A 17,488-nucleotide genomic window follows, 5' to 3' on the forward strand; every position below is an offset into this window, starting at 1 on the left:
ATCAGGGTGGAACTGGCTCCTTGAACCTTTTCTCTATCTTTGCCTTCCATATTTCATTTGTCTGTCAGAAGGGCACTTTTATCTTTAATTTTGGGCCCCCACACATGTGTGTGGTTGCCTGGTTGTTCCTTTGATTGTTTCTTTGTTCGGCTGCTGGGGCGGAAGCAAATTGATGAATCCACTGTGCAGCTTCAACGCAATAATCGATCAACTACATACTTGGTATACTATGCCAGATAGATAGATAGGTATGGTGATAGGATATGGTGGCTTGATGTGCTGTATAGTTTTGTGTTCTGTTATTTGCATATTTATGAATATTAATGAGCTTATTTGCATATTTTGCCTACATTTTCATTAATCCACTCTGCAGCTTAAATGCATAACCAATCAACTTCAAACTTGGTTGCATATTTAAGAATATTAATGAGCTTATTTGCATATCATTGTATTTACAAAACATTGTTATTTACACACTTTTGAGTGAGTGCCACCTTAATTACAAACTGCGTAATTCTAGTTTGCCAGGGGGAAGTCTGCCCCACCTGCCCCCATCCCCACTGGCTACAGTAGGCCTACTGCTAGAAAGTTGTTACCATGGTTACATAAATGCATATTCATGCAGTTGGGAGATACCTCTATTGCTATCAAGTGGTATTTTGCATTACCTTTGCTGGTACGGGGGGAATTGGGCTATGGTAACTCGTGCTACATCGGTAACTCGTGCTACTGGTAACTCGTGCTACAGTTTTTAAGGGGTCATTATTATGTGGTGGATAGTGTTTTGTATTTCAATTTCTTATTTTTATTCAAGGTACTACTAGTAGAAGGAAAATAATAAGTGGCATCAATTAAATTGCCAACCTTATGGAAATATATTAAAAAATGCATCTCTCGGTAACTCGTGCTACACCATATTTAGTGTTATGAAAACACAAAGAAAGGAAAAAATTAGCGGGGGTTATTTAAAATGTGATGGATATTTCTTGAAGACCATATTTCATAGATATAAAATGTATCAAATTAAAAAGAAAAGTGCTCCTGTTTAATAAAATAGGCCCACTTAGAAAATATCTAAGTTGAACAGGATTTTTCCACTAAAAATACACTCTCTGAAAGAATTTTTTTTTAAAACAAAATGTTAGAAAAATGCAGAAAAAAGTTTAGAACTTGAACATTAATACATCTGTTTGGAATAATATGAAAGTTAAAAAGAAATACATAGAGGCAATTTTATTTTTTTGAGTCATGTCCACTTTTGCTTGGAATTGCCCATAAACTCAATTTTCCCAGGAAAATTTGTGGTCATTTTTTTCACGGCCCCCTCCCCCTTAGGAGGGTCAAAAATTTTCAGGGCCCCCCTTTTTGCATCAGGCCCCCCAACAAGTGTTTGTGAGCGGTCCCTTATTCTATTCACATGTTTACATACGACTCGCTGATTCCAAATGTATCTGATCAATTATAATCAAACAAACAAATTAATGTCTGTTTTAATAGCGAAGTCAGTGAGTATCCCAACTATTAATACTGCCATTAATTGCATCTGGAACATAATCATCATTTCAAGTCTGTATTCATTTCACTTGTTTGTTTGAAACATGGCTGCTACATCAGGTACAAGGAAACACTTCTCCCGCTTTATACTTGCATATTTGTGTGGTTTTATTATCACACTTTATATAATGAAACAAAGGAGGAGGTCGTTTACTGATTTTTCAGATCCAAATGGACACATTGAAGTAGATGCTAGTAATGATGTGTCTCTTGATGAACAACAAGCATTCTTTTCTCACAAACATGAAAAAAAACTAGGTAAGTACATGTAAACACAATCTGAAAACTTTACAGTGGAAAAGTCCTCCTTTATTTAAATTTATAACATTCAGCCGAAGCCAGGCAAAACCCAATAGTGTTCAGAGGCTACTAAATTAAATAGATGCCAACCAAATATGACGGGACAGGGATATGGGAGGAGGTCCAAATTTGGTAGGAGGAAAACCAGAGAAACCCGGAGAAAAACAGTAATACTATTAAAAATAAGTAAACACATACCAAAAAGTAATTACAAGACAAAACTCAAAATATATGCAAGAAATTAAAAAACTGAAATAGCAAAAACAAACCCAGGTTAATTCTGCAAATTTTCAGGAGTGTGAGAGCGTAAGATTAAATCACTCCCTTTATTCTTTAGTTTTATTGCTGATATCAACAGAGAAATCACCTATCTTTTTGTAAGGCTGAGCAATGAGAATGTTGTGTGGCAATGACAAACGGACATTCTGATAGCTGGATAAAGTTGTAAATTTTAAATACTGTTGCTTCTATTGAACAGCCAGGCACATATTGAATTAACATGCATTGCTAGCTGTACAATAGAAGCAAAAGTGTTTAAAATGAACAACTTCATCCAGCTGTGAATAAAAATCTCAGAACTTTTAGTTTTGGGGTTGTTTTTTTAATAGCAGTTTTTCTCTGGTTCCAACCTTGAACAAGAAATTTAGGGTCTATAACTTATTAATAAAAAATTAAAAATTAAAAAAGAAAAAAAAAAGTGGTCAGAGCAGGAGGGCAATGCTAAGGGCAAGAAGTAGCCATACAAGAAGTGGAACAAAAGAAGATTAAAAAGATAAATGGTAAAACTTTCAAGTAAGAACAATTAGATTAAGATATTCATAAATATGTGGGAAATAAGTTTTCTGACTCTTTTTACAACTGAGAATGCTGTAAAGATTCACCTTTGCCTTGATTTAAATTTCATGTGCAAATAGAGTGTTCCTAATCCTGTATTGTAAGTTTCCCCTTTTCATTGTTGTAGATCTGGTGGGGTTTGCATGCGGATGTAGATGTAGACAAGCATAGATAAGCGTAATCAAGCGTAGACAGAACTTATTAGAGACTAACATTAATAATAACTTTCATAGAGTGCTGCTCCCTCCTCTGTGCCCTTATTTGCTGGTGGGAATTTTATGGGAGGGCACTTATAGGTTGTGCCTAAAATTCCACTTTGAATGTCAAGGGACCCCATGGCGCCATTAGGCAAACTTTTACAGTACTTTCATAAGTCAAAGTAGAACTTGGCTATAAACCTTGTCATAAACCTGCTGAAAATCTTTCAGAGGAAAACAGACACACAAATAAATCAAGATCAAGATATATCTAATATTAATATATGCATATGGCTCAAACAGTACCCCCCCACACCCCAGTTGAAATTATAAATGCCCAAAGCTGCCACTAGAAATCAAGCGTCCAATTTAATTTTAATACCATAATATATAGGATAAGTCTTATCATATTTATACTGACATTGTTGCATACAGGTCACTGATTCTAAATGTATGAGTGACACTGACTAACAAATATTGAGTGACACTGTCAAGCAATTCTTAGATAATTAACTGGCCTAAGTGTACCACATGATATTTAAATAAACTTGCCATCCTGACATCTGTTGAAAAAGTTCCCATCATGGTAGCAAATACAAGCAACAAAAATATTGAGATCTACATAATGGATGATTTTGGCTTAGCTGGATGCTGGGCCTGCCTGAACTTCAACATTGTGCAGGGATGTGTTGTTCCTCACTGGCCAACAGAGTTCTTTGACAAGATAGTATTTAAAAACAAACTTTTTTGAACATGACAGCAGCAGCCACAACAACTTTGAAATGTGCCAATTTTGTTAATTAACTGGAAAAATATTAACGACCGCTACAAATGTATATCACACACCAATTATGTTGGTGAATGTATGAAATATCAAAGGATTGCAAATATCAATTGGAAGCTCCTACAGTACATAAAACAAAACAGAATCAGTCATTAATTCACCAACATGTCGTCAATTCGTACTTTTTGCTTTGGGATATTTGTGTACTACCAGTAGAGATTTGATTTTTAAATAGGCTGCTCTTGTGCAGCTAGAACATTTCTGTTACATTTCCTGCGCCATTGCAATTCTGTTTTCATTTCTCTTATTTGATATACTGGTCTGACAATGGCTACTGAAAGGCAAATAACGTTCCATCTGTCCTACTTCATACTGGCATATATGTGTGGTCTTTCTATCACACTTTTTGCAGTCAAATTTGGTGGTAAAGTATTTGAACAAAGGAGGTGGTTCACTGATTACTCAGATCCAAACGGACACATTGAAGTAGATGCTAGTAATGACGTGTCTATTGATGAACAACAACAATTCTTTTCTCACAAACATGAAACAGAACTGGGTAAGTGAAAGAATAAAAATCTATAGTCTATATGTCTACCTCGTCCTCGACAGTAGCTTTGAAGTTCAGCGTGCTCTGCGTTAGCTTAGCGTTACTTGGTGCATGTACATACTTTTATATGCGCGATCAATGTACCGCATACCCGGACCGCATACAATGTATGTACATGCAAGAAACCACTCTAAGCCAACACAGCACACACTGAACTTCAAAGCTAATGCCAGTGACTTCTAGGTAGATATATATATATAGGCCTACATTGTAGCTATATCCGTACAATTATACAAATATTAATAAAAACTTGATTGAAACCAGAAATGGTTCTCTTTATTGAAACAGAAATGGTTCTCTTCATACATACTGCCAGTGCTTTGCTAAAACAAAAAGGAAACACTGTTGGAGAGCAGCAGTTGCTGAAAGTAGAGTATAATAAATAATTAACCTTTGTCAAGTATTCTATTCCTTTATGTCTCTACCTTATAGTAAGAAGTCATACTTGTGTGCCGTAATGGATGTTTGTTTTCCCATACATGTAGGTGCTTCCTTTCCTAACAGGCCCCGTTTTCAAGATTTGCATTATAGGGTAGGCCTCCCAAAGGGGTCGGCCGAGAAACAAAACCAGTTACGTTTATAGGACGTCATCGATCTTTTGGTTTGTTCCCTTAGATCTTAAAAGGTGTAGACCCAATATATTCACCAATAGACATAATGAATGCTGTATATTTAAAACAAATGCTACATTTCTTGAACTGTATGAACTTTTAGCCAAAAAGTTCATGTATTATTATGTTAAAGTTGCCTTGGTGTTACTGACCAAGATCAAGATTTGAGGGTGTAAACCTACTACACACAAATTACAAAACAGAAGCCACAACTTTCATCACCACACTTTTTCAAAAGTACAAAGTTGATAATTCTTTATTCATATTTAACTATAAACCTGATGACCACAAACATAATAATGATGCACCTGTTTCCTTGTTCTTTTACCACAGATCAGGATATTCTAGCAGATTTGATGTATTCCAAAGTGAGAGTACTATGCTGGGTCCTGACAAGTCCACAAAATTTAGTAAAAAAAAACCATTCATATCAAAGCAACATGGGCTACACGATGTAACAAAATTGTATACATTAGTTCGAAGTGGACCCTGAATTCCCTACAGTTCGTGTGGAGGCAAAAGAAGGCAGAGAATATTTATGGTATAAAAGCGAGACATACTTTCCAATTACTTTATGATAAGTATTTAGATGATGCCGAATGGTTTATAAAAGCCGATGATGATACGTACCTAATACTAGAAAACCTAAGATACTTTCTGGCAGGATATAACTCTTCACAACCAATTTATTTTGGTGGGAAATTTAAACCTTATGTTAAACAGGGATATATGAGCGGTGGAGCTGGTTATGTAATTAGCAAAGCTGGTGTGCAGAATTTGGCGGAAATTGCATTTAAAAATTCAAAATTATGCAGATCTGCAGAACATCCTGGCGGAGCAGAAGATCTGGAAATTGGAAAGTGCCTAGAGAATGCAGGAGTCATAGCAGGGGACTCTCGTGACAAATTTGGCCGTGATAGGTTTCATCCATTTCAACCTGAAGACCACTTAGTGCCTGGTTCTGTAGATAAAGGGTTTTGGTATTGGCAGTATGTTTTCTACAACACATCAAAGGTACCGGTATTATAGCTTTTGAGGATTTAAAAACAACAAACAAGCAAAAATAACATGCAAACATATTACTCATTTACAATAATTTACCTACATGTAGTTCATTTATTTGAGTTTATTTGTAGCAATAGAACATACCACAATATTATATGCAGCATAATTTCAGCATACTGAATAATTACCTATTTATGGGTTGTTTTACAATCAGGGTACATTTGGGCTGAGCACCATATTGTGCCCTGTTTCAAATATTAGATTAACTTATGATTAAAAGTTGCCATGCCTAATTATTGGCCCCTATTAGTTCCACCTACAGCCACAAAGAAACTGTTTGAAATGCTTAGCAAATTATGAAAATATACATTTCTGTATGATTTTGGGACAAAATAACCGTCTCATTTGACCTTTGTGAACTTTGCAAATGATATATCACTGCCAGCTATAACATAAAAACATATTTTGACAGTTCAGAAGTAATGTTTGAAACATGATTGTTCAAAATTGAGAACCACATAAGATTGCGACGGTTTCCTTAATTGTACCATTTCTTCAAATTTATGTTGAAAATTCCGTCAAAAAATGTCCTCTCCGAATACAAGCTCGTAATCCATAGTTAAAATTGACCCAAGACTAAAATTATATTTTCTTGAAAAACACTTATAGATATCCTACAAACTCATAATAAACACTAAGTCCACTTACACTTAGTTTCCATGTATCACATGTTTGAAAGTTGGACGTCAGGTTTCCGTCAAAATGTGTCCTCTCCGAAAAATTAGGTATACAGAAACATGTGTATCAAAAACATGTTTCTGGCATAACTTGAAACTCTGAACACTTGACGCCTAAAAATTTTACAGATTTCCTATTTGACCTATCTACAACACAAAAACAAATAAATTGAGGAAAAACTAGACACTTCATTTTTCACCCCCAGTGAGACAATCTGTGTACCCTGATTGTAAAACAACCCTTATAAAGACAGTGACCAAAATCCTACCTGGGCCTGAATTCACTTATGAGGGTCATTATTTAACACAAGCCTTGGCCTTGTCCTGTAAGTTTGATTGAAAAGTTCAATGGCACCAATGAGGTGGTCCCTAGCCACAAAATCCAGTTCCGAGATCAATTCCTGGGATAACTTATAATTTAAAAACAAACCATGTCAAACATTATGTTGAACGAGGGTGCTGTGCACGCTCATATTTTACATGTGAGTTGTTGGTGCTAATATGTACCAAAATTATTTTTTAGAGACAATTCTATTTTTTTTTTGTATCACAACCCCCCTTATTCATGTACATAATTAGGGAGACTGGCTCTTAATGAGCTAAAAAGACTGGAAAGGCTCATTAATATGTAATTTTTGCCAATATTTTGCTTAAAATCAATGCATAAATGTTCAGGGTACTTTTATTTTGCATACTTTTGCCCTGAAACTTGGTCAAAGTGTTTCTAATATCTTCTAATGTATTATATAGTGAAGCCGCCGTCTAATTTGCATATTTGCATAATTAATGAGCTAATTTTTATAAATGCTAATTAATTATGCAAATATGCAAATCAGCATAAAAACTTACCAAGAGGTAGGATTGAGTGAACGCTTTTAAAATACAATGTATCCAATTCAATTTGCAGTCTACCTCAATCATGAAGCTCCCATAGTCAAGGCACAGGTCTTGCTAACCTGAGGTCCTTGGTTCGATTCAGGATGAGATCACTTTTCAATTTCAAATTTTTGCCTTTGGTCCCCATGGACCAGATTATGCCACATTTATATTTGTACACTTTGTACAGCTGACTTTGCAAAGCAGGCTATTCTAAACATTCAATTTATTTGTTTCTTTGTGCTTTACTACAGGGTCCAGAATGTTGCTCTGATTACTCCATTTCATTCCACTATGTAAGTCCGGCTCTAATGTATCAGTTAGAATACCTGATATACCACATGAAACCCTTTGGAGTTGGACATTATACCTGCCCTGATGAAGCTATACCAATTATGTCCAAATTGATGGATGGAGAAGAGTTAAACAAAGCAGTGGTCAGAGCAGGAGGGCAACACTAAGGGCAAGAGGTGGCCGCACAAGAAGTGGAACAAATGAAGATTATTTAATATTAAAGATTAGTAGTAACAACTTTTGATGCAAGCAAGACAAATTATTTGCTATTTATAATAACTCCTTTATCAAATTTCAGGGATTCTTGCCAAAGAAATCCCTATATTGGTCCTGAAATACCAATAACTGACTATAATCATATCAGGGGGCAAGAATGCCTCTCACCAGCACTTACCAGGCAGGCCAGCTCATATACTGGCCAAAAAAGGTAAAATTTGAAAAAAATGCTCAGATTTTTATCACAACAGTCTCACAATGATCCTCTTTTATCAATTCAAATAAAGATAGGTTTCACATACATAGGATGTTTTTTCCCCAAGGTTACTTGAAATTAGCCTATGTCAATGACCATGCCTATTGACAATGACCTATTTTTGCGATGAGTCTCTAGATCAGCAGTTCCCAAACTTTTATACAAATGACCTAATTCTTGCCTGACTTATTTCCCAACCCACACTATTATAGTGGTAGATACCAGCAGATGTCCAGGGGTGGAGGATGGGTGCGACCAAAGTTTGTTTTGTGCAGCTTATAAACCAAGTACCGGTACAAACTGTACAAAAATTTTACAATGCAAACAAATCACCCGAAATTTGCAATATTGATATATAAAATAAGATGTACAGCTTGACCTGAAATTACTTCAACATGTTCAGAAGGTGCTTACTGCAAATAACATGCAGCGTGAGAAAAGTTTGAATTAAGGTACACCATGCAGCTTTAGAAAATGCGATATAGTGGGGGGTTGTTACATTTTTACAATGTTATTATATGATTTTCTTTCATATGGGTTAAAATTGGTCATGTCGATTTTTCAAATGGCCCGCAGGCCGCAACCCCCATGTTTCAAATGTTGACCCGGAATGACCACTGTAGAGGCAAAATTTGACATAATTTGACTTTCTTGCCTATAACTCAAAAACTGTAAATCACAGATATGTCATTCAAACAATACTTTAACCCTTTGTACCCTGAATAGGCAATGATGGTGTGACACTGAATTATCTGCATAAATTACCATACATTTGCCTAATTATAGGCATTAAGTTGTCCTTGCACTGTTTTTAAAAATGCCATTTCGGGTAATATGCAATGCTCTATGATGCCGGAAAAACAGTATTTTGGGTTCAAACTGTTTTAAATCTGATTCCTTATAAGACTTAGAGTAAAATTGGTGTGGTTTAACACAATTTCTTTTTGAGTATCTGAATGAACTTTGATCCATGTTTTATGGTTTCCAGAAGAAACCACTATAAATTGATCACTTTAAATAATATTAGGAAGCCATGTGCATGCCAATTTGGTGTTTTTTGTCACCTCTGTCCTTATTTTGGCTGTTACCCTGTGTCACTAGAATACCCCGGTAGAATGCACAATTGCACATCAGTGGGAAAGGGGGGAAGCTGCCCCCAAACAATGTGAGAACTCTTGCCCCCTCCTGTGGGATGCTGGTTGCCCTGATATTTAGATTTTTAGGCCTTTTTGGCTCATTTTTGACCATCAACATTTCCCCACTTCGAAATTGCTTCCCCCTGAAAAAGAGACGTAAAATTCTTGTTTAGACTAGTATGAGATACATGTGGTCAATTAATGCCAAGGGTAACATTATTGTAGAAACATTCAACATGAAACCACACTCAAAACTTACCAGTGTTTCTTGGTTGGCTGTAGGTGTTGCTAGTGTGGTAGAACTCAATGCACAGGATAACTCGGCACACCTGTAAATACAATCAATGGCTTCAGCTGAATTGCAGTAATATTTGGGCAAAAATAAAGGCAATGTATCTTTAGGTCAAATTGAAACTATTCAAACTAAACAATAATAAAAAAAATATAATTCTATGTGGAATTATTAGAATGATCTTTCAAATTTATCATTACCGTACTTGCCTTTAGGGTCATACTCATACACTGATGTATAATTTGCTGTCATCCAGTGGGGGCATTGATGAGTGAATTTGATGAGATTGGATGGATGCCTTATGCAAAAAGTGAGTGCACTGGGCACTTCGTGTTGTCGAATTTGGCGTCTTTTGCCAATGAGTGAACATGTTTAATAGGCTTAATTTTGATGGACAGGATTTTAAGATATGACCATGTGAAAAATGATAAGTTTCTTTTTTGGCTTAGTGTACGTACCTAGATACAAAATACAATGCCTGGTAACCGACAACTTGAACAGGATTTAGCAAAAGCAAACAAAGACCAGAGCTATTAAAAATTCTAGCCATCTAAGGTAGAAGCTCAAATCCTCTTCAACAGGTCAGCACATTTTATCTTCAAATATGATTATATTTCTCAGGGTTGTTGATTTTTTATTAAAAAAAAAAAAAAAAAAAAAATCGGATTATTTTTATTTAAATCAATTTTTTATTCCAAGAACTGCTATACGCCATGATAAAGTCAAAAGAGTACCAGTGGAATGCTAGTCATATGCACAATCCTGCCAGGTATTTACAAAAAATCAAAACATGTTTTTACATGTGAACATTTCAAAGACAAAATTTGGTAAAATCATGGGGAACAAACCTGTTGAGTTCTGCACCTCGAAGATGAATTTTTAGCAACAGATAAAGTGACATCATACAGGTATTTTTATTTTTATTGTATCCAAAAGTTGTAGAAGCATTAAGAATGAAGTAAAACAGTCAATTTAAGCAAGAAAATGGTAAAAAATGGAAAAAGTTGATTTAATTAAATTGATCAGTGATTTTAAAAAAATCAAGTGATTTAAATCACGATTTAAATCATTAAATCAAACAACCCTGTTATATTTCATCATGAAATTGACAAGTTTGGTAACATTAATCACTACCAATTTTGAGAAATTTGCTCCAACTCAAAGGTTATCTTTACTACATTGAGCAATATACTGCGTGTGCATGGAAGCCATGATGGGTAGCATTATATCTAAAATGCACATGGTGGTCAGAAGTGCATAATTTGAGATGGGTTTTGGAAAAACATTCTTTAATATTTCTTAACATCCTGCACATTTTGTCTTCAAAAATAGTTTTTTATGAGTACCGTATTGTAAGTTTGCTTGTCTGAATTAATCCAAATTCGGAGATAATTGCATTTCAAGACCTGATGCACAGAATGTCGTCACTTCAACCTGTTGTAGTTCTCATCTCATTAATTTTTCTTTAAAAAAAGTTGATCCCTTGATAAAGGAAGGTCTTGTCTATTTACTGACCAATCAGGAAAGAGTTTGGTTAATGTTTTCTGGTGGAATCAGGAGCCAATGCAAGTACTGCATACCATGGGACTTCCTGCATTGATTTGTGTTTGCATTGACAATACATGGGTGAGTGCACATAACAGTAAATATGGGAAACCGTTCTAGTAGCAAATGTATTGACAGTGGACATCCCTATTATTAGTATTTATATTGTTACGATGAATAAAAGCAATTTTAAAGACAAAATCCAAATGTTAACCTTTTTTTGTATTATTTGTGGCAGCGCGTGTTTAGCTTAGCATCAACAAGTCAACATGTTAATTAAAGAAATGCGGAAGTACAAGTCCGAAAATTTGCTAAAAGATTGACAGACTTTGCGCATATTTTTTAGGTCTGATTCTGACCACGTTTAGCCTCAGGACCAAAACTGACACGGAAATGAGAAAAATTATCATAGTCTAGAGACTGGAGATGGAATATCACGGCGAAAATGCGGTATGATTGATCGTGAATTTCAGATGCACACATAAAAATCCGTCTGGACGCAAGTTTTTGCAACCTTGTCAGCCTTAAACAGGAAGCATGCAATCGAGTGAAGTCGCGTCCCTGAAGGCTGACGAAGCATTTATTTAGATTACGATTTGTATTGTTCTAAAAAAACCCCAGCTTTTCTACCTATGACGCTCTAACTGAAATACAGCAAGATAATGTTAGATACTAAATGTAAACCTGTATTTTAGTAGGGTGGCTACAATGCTAGCTATTGTGTGTACCCCTGCCTACATACACAAATGTATGGTGAAAATGTAACAGATTCTGCAGCAGTTGGAAAACTTTTGGGCATTTTGAATTCCATATAATTTGTCTTCTAGTAACTTCTGTGCAAACCCGACTACCTAATTAGATAGAAAATATTCTGCTCATAATGAAGGTGAATATAGCATTTTGTAAAGTCACGCATAAAAAAGTTACGCACAAAATAATTTTTTATCATCAAATAAACCTATTTTCCCAAAGATGTAAAATTATGCTATATTCAGTTTTACAATCTTTACCCTCAGGGCAAAATCCTGTGTAAAAATCAGACAATTTGGTTGTGTAGTTTAGGAAATACAGGCCTTTGAAGGTCAAAATTGGCACATGGTCGCATGTCATAAGTTGGGTATGCTAAAAGGGTGGAGGGATTACACTTTTCTGAAAATTGTGATGCAAATTTGATTGGCTTTCCGTAACCCCATATCCTACAGCATTGGTTGATACCTCATTTTAAGCCTAATATTATACTCTTTCAGTCTACTGAAGCATATAATCATAAATTATTCAGTAAAAAAATCACATCAGTTGAAATGAAAAATGCCAGGGGTGGAGGAGCAGGCGGATGTGGAGCAGGCGGATGCGGTAGTGTACGTGCAATAGGGCCTATGTGAAAATTCACATGTCAGCATGTCAAAACTACTGGTTACTTTTTTCAAATCTAGGGAGGGTATGATGTATTGACAGCTTTGAATGTTGAATTTGTACAATTTAAACAATTACTGACTACTTAAGGTGGTACTACACCACCTGATCAATTTTGTGACTAATTTTGCATTTTTCTCAAAAAGTAACTACACACTGGTAACAAAAGTTATATACATGTATATTATAGGGGTAAGGAATCCAATTACTTCACTGAAATTTCAGTGATTCAAGACAAGGGGTTCATTATATATAATTAAGAAATGAGGTACATTCTAGCGATACCACTTTTCTTATCATAAATAACGCATCCGCTTGTCTTGAGTCACTGAAATTCCGGTTTAGTAACTGGATTCCTTACCCTATAATATACATAACTTTTGTTACCAGTGTGTTATTATTTTTTGAGAAAAATGCAAAAATATCACAAATTTATCAAGGTGTGTAGTACCACCTTAAAGGGTTATATTTTCAGGCATTGAGTTTTGCAATGTGACAGGTGTGCTGTAAATCGCACGCCTGGATAACCCGAGGTGTGCTTTTAGGTGTGCTGCAAATCGCACACCTAAATAAACCAAGGTGTGCTTTTTTCAAAACTGGTGTATGACTATGATTTCATTTTCAGCTAAAACTTAGCAATTGTGACAACATACATGTACTTTTTTTTAATGGCCATGGTAAAAGCTCTGGGGTAATGAATGGTGTATACTGCATAGATGCCCTGGACTTTGGACTTATTGCTAGTGTCATTTGTAATTTTTTTTTTTTTTTTTAATTAGTTTTTTTTTTGGATTTAGAATGTCCCTAGAATGTCCCTGGAACTTTAGAATGTCCCTGGAATTTTTTTTTAATTTAAAAAAAAAAATTAAAAAAAGATTTTAAAAAATTATAAATTCTTGTTTAAAATAGGCAAATTTGTAAATTATGTTCACATAATAATCTATGAATGATTTTAAAATGCATTTGTTTTGTATGCTTCTTTACTTCATAAATAGGTTGTAATGTGAACATCAATTATAAATTTGCCTATTTTGAACATGAATTTATAATTTTTAAATATTTTGTAATTTTTTTCAAGTTAAAAAAAAAAAAAAAAAATATTTCCAGGGACATTTTTAAGTTCCAGGGACATTCTAAATAAAATTTTTTTTTTTTTTTTTTTAGGTGTGCGAAAAATCGCACCTCGGCGTATTTTCAGGCGTGCGGCGTGCGAATCGCACTCGCACGCCTTTAAAACTCAATCCCTGTATTTTCCATTTTTTGTTCATTTTTAATGAAATCCTAGTTGAATTTCAGTATTTTTAGCAATATGATAATGTACATTTCTCTTCTTGATATTCATTTCCTCAATAATAGAATAACCATCTCGCTAATTACTTGTAAAAAGGTCATTGACCTTCACAATGTAATTAACATACGTACAATTATTTTAAATAGTTCATTAGAAGCGTTAATGTATTGAGAACATATCCTCCAAATCTAATGACATTCTTGCATAAAATAAAAAATTTACAGTCATTTTTGTAATTGAGGTCCGATTTGAGAAAAACGCATTTGAAAATTGAGATTTACATAGACGCCAGTGTATTAATTAATTAGTAATAAAGCATTATCTCAAAAATTAAGCATGTGTTAAGGTTTAAAATGGTGTTAATTATTAGAGGTTGTCAATATATACAACATATTAAATAATAAATTTTTTGTCATTTTTGACCATGTAATGGAAATTGTACCCAACTTATGACATGCGACCACATAATAGTGCCCTCAACGGTGAAAATCACATATATTTACCTTAAAAGTACTGGCAAAAGAGTTATTTTTGTGATTTCAGCCATTTTAAAAATGTTGTAAAGAAGCAAATATAGCAATTATGACCCTGGATTTTTAATATTTGCATAAATGAACATTAAATAAACAAAAACAATACATCTCGTGCCTTCTTTGGCTTTATTCCCACAATTATCGCTCCGTGAATATGCAAATTTATGACAAAATTAGGATTTTCCTAAAAACGGGGTAAAAATGGCCAATTTTGTGAATCTTTAAAAGGCTGTATCTTCGCAACGGATTGTCCGATTGAGTTGATTCAAGCGGTTTTAAAATCATTTTGCAGCAGGAACAATCCTGACAGAAAAAGTAATTCCAGGGTGGGTTTGAAATTTTCATGTGACCACCCTAATTTTAGATCGACTCGAGCTAATGAAGTATATCAAATATCAATATACCTCTGAGCAACGCTCTGCAGGGTCTATTGTTCTATTGATTCCGATTAGAGCGCTGATATATTGGAAAATGTTGCCAATCAATATTCTTGAGAGTGTACATTCAACGTCCAGTTTTCGAAATTGGGTGACTTGTGTTTGGCAGGTGTGAAATACATCTGACTGGGCGTTTTAATTACGTAATGAATAAAGGCATTGACATCATCGAATGGCTGCCCAGTGCTGTTATGTGTTTAGTTATTATATAGGCCTAATAATTATTATTAAAGTTATTCATCATTCTTTTCTTTTCCCTTCTCTGTACGGTACTTATTCTTTCCTGGGCCTACACTTTATCACTTCCTCGCTCTCCTTGTCCCCTCTCACCCTCCCTCTCTCATTCCCATCATTTTCCTTATATTTCTATTTATCTACTTGTCTTTATATCTTTTCATTTCTCCCTTCCTCCAGCCCTCTCTCATTCTCCATATCCCCTCCTCCTCTCTTCCTCCCTCCTCCCCTCCTAAGACTTCTCACAGGGGGTGAATCTGCTCCTCTCCAACCCCCTCCCCTCTTTGGGCACGCCACTATTTCTATACCAATCTCCTTCTTAAAATAAAATTAAATGGAAATTTCTTAAAAACAACCTTTATAGGCCTATACTTATACTGTATGTATACGTATAGCGATTACCATTATAGTGTATTAAGATATGTGACACGGCAGCCTTCATACATTCTAATGTGTATAATCGATCAGCAAAAGCATTCAATTTATTTAAATGAGGCGCCTAAATTCAGGTATATGTGGTAAAGGTGATTAAATCGACAGCTAAAGCCTCCTCCATAGACCTCAGACCCACACAAGCACCCATTTGGGACACGTCAGGACAATGGTACCACTTTACACATGACTGCCCTTACACATGACTGTATTGTGGTCACTTATTGTAGGTAACCTAGGCAAACCTTAGTTAACACATTTACTAGTCAGCGAATTCGCCGAGACCGGGGCCCCAACACAATGCATATTTACATAGAAATTTGAATTTTTTCTCGAGGATAGGTGGGTGAAGGAAACCTACATAACTGTGTTTTCTATCCTTCACTTGACCCAAACAGCTGATTTTTTATGGTGATAATCAAGTCGCACATGGAATTTTAGAGGATTTTGATAGCAGTTCCATTAAAAAAAGCTGCCATCGCCATGAGACTAAGATCTAGAAACACCCCGAAATGCCGCTTTTGGGGAATTTTGCTAGCTGAATCTTTTTGATGAAAGTCAATCTTTGACAAGATGTAACTTTGCTACGGAAAGTGCTATGAAAAAAAAGGTTTTCAGTTTTGGCTTAGTTTACTCTAGACGTTCGCTTTTCGTATCTCTTTCCTTGTTGGAAAGGTATAACGTTGAGGAGATAGGAACATGTACCGTCATCCGGGACCTGCTCTGCCATGTTTGGCTGAGTAACGGTACATGAACACGGTCTTTTGTGCCTATGTAAATTAGTCATTGTGTAAAGCTGTGTTTATACCCATGGGTTGCTCATCATCAGACTGAATCCTTGACCGACAGAGGGTGTCAATATTATAAGGCCTACGTGTCGCTTTTGAAAAACAGCGATTCATGCGCATGCTCAGCAGGCAAATACGACGGCGATTTAGTACACTGATCATGCGTGCGATTCAGATTTCTGCAAAAGCGATTGAGTATAAATGCGTCTTTAGAAATGACTGGCGATTGTGTGTTCTCAAGTGGGTTTTATCATGTTATTAGTGACCTGACACACATTTGTATTTGTTCGATCAAGCATTGATTTTTTGTACTGGATCGTTCAAGCATCTCCAACAAATTTTTCAATGTAAGTGCCTCTGGCCCTAGTGGAAGTAAAAACGGATACTATGGCCAGAGTTCTAGGGCTAGTTTACTCAAGGGCTTTAATTTGATATATAAAACGATGCAATTTGATGGCAAATTTGAATTCACCTAGGATACCTACTTATTGATATTCGCATGTCGTGTAGAGCGTTAATATGATGCCGGATCAGTGACCAATTTAATGGCGGAACCCTTGGCTTTGTTCGAACAATGCAATGGTACCACTTTTATGAATAGCCTGTCGCAACTTCTAATCGGCATCAAACGAACAAAAGATTATATAATCTATTGCGACTCTATTTCTATTTAAAAGCTCTTTGCCTCTGAGTATATTGCATAATGCATTGTAGCGGCAACGCTGCAGAATTCTGCAACTCGATCACCTAATTTTTGTTGCCTTGTGATTTTCAATCAAAAGTGGGTAATAAATATGAAATCTTACCACTTCACACTTTGAAGAAGTCCCTATCAGAGCACTCTTTAATTGCCTGGAGCAAGTCGCGTTTTACTTCTTGTAAATTCATCTTTACATCAAGCATACATTTTCCGTCAAATCTATCAAAACTACCGCCATAGATGTTCAATATAGTTTCCTTCATAAATGGCAGCACCAGTATTTTTATTGCATAGGGATACATTAGCCTGAGTCCCTCGGCCCCGATCTCGAAACAATCAACATGGCGGAATAAAATGGCCGTTTCTGCCAGCACAACCCGATGACCGTGCGTAAGCAGTTGAAGGACTGGTGG

At 35.5% G+C, this 17,488-nt stretch overlaps 2 protein-coding genes across 2 annotated transcripts in view; one reads left to right on the forward strand and one right to left on the reverse strand.

Moving 5' to 3' along the window:
* The window catches only part of LOC140151234 (uncharacterized), a 37,595-nt gene extending 20,249 nt beyond the window's left edge, over nucleotides 1–17,346 (reverse strand). Inside the window, exons 1-2 of the mRNA XM_072173507.1 lie at nucleotides 17,182–17,346; nucleotides 9,670–9,739 (exon numbers count right to left, since the gene is read on the reverse strand). The gene's annotated coding sequence lies outside the window, so the exon portion shown is untranslated. The remainder of the gene's footprint in view (nucleotides 1–9,669; nucleotides 9,740–17,181) is intronic.
* Nucleotides 1,660–9,556, forward strand: LOC140151244 (glycoprotein-N-acetylgalactosamine 3-beta-galactosyltransferase 1-like). Its single transcript, XM_072173518.1, is given in 6 exon segments — nucleotides 1,660–1,812; nucleotides 5,224–5,303; nucleotides 5,305–5,371; nucleotides 5,374–5,441; nucleotides 5,443–5,904; nucleotides 7,763–9,556. Coding segments are annotated over 6 exon segments (1,014 nt in total). The 5' UTR covers nucleotides 1,660–1,682; the 3' UTR covers nucleotides 7,970–9,556.
* Nucleotides 17,347–17,488: the final 142 nt, after the last annotated feature.

This window comes from Amphiura filiformis, chromosome 1 (assembly GCF_039555335.1).
Source record: "Amphiura filiformis chromosome 1, Afil_fr2py, whole genome shotgun sequence".
NCBI classification, from domain to species: Eukaryota; Metazoa; Echinodermata; class Ophiuroidea; order Amphilepidida; family Amphiuridae; genus Amphiura; species Amphiura filiformis.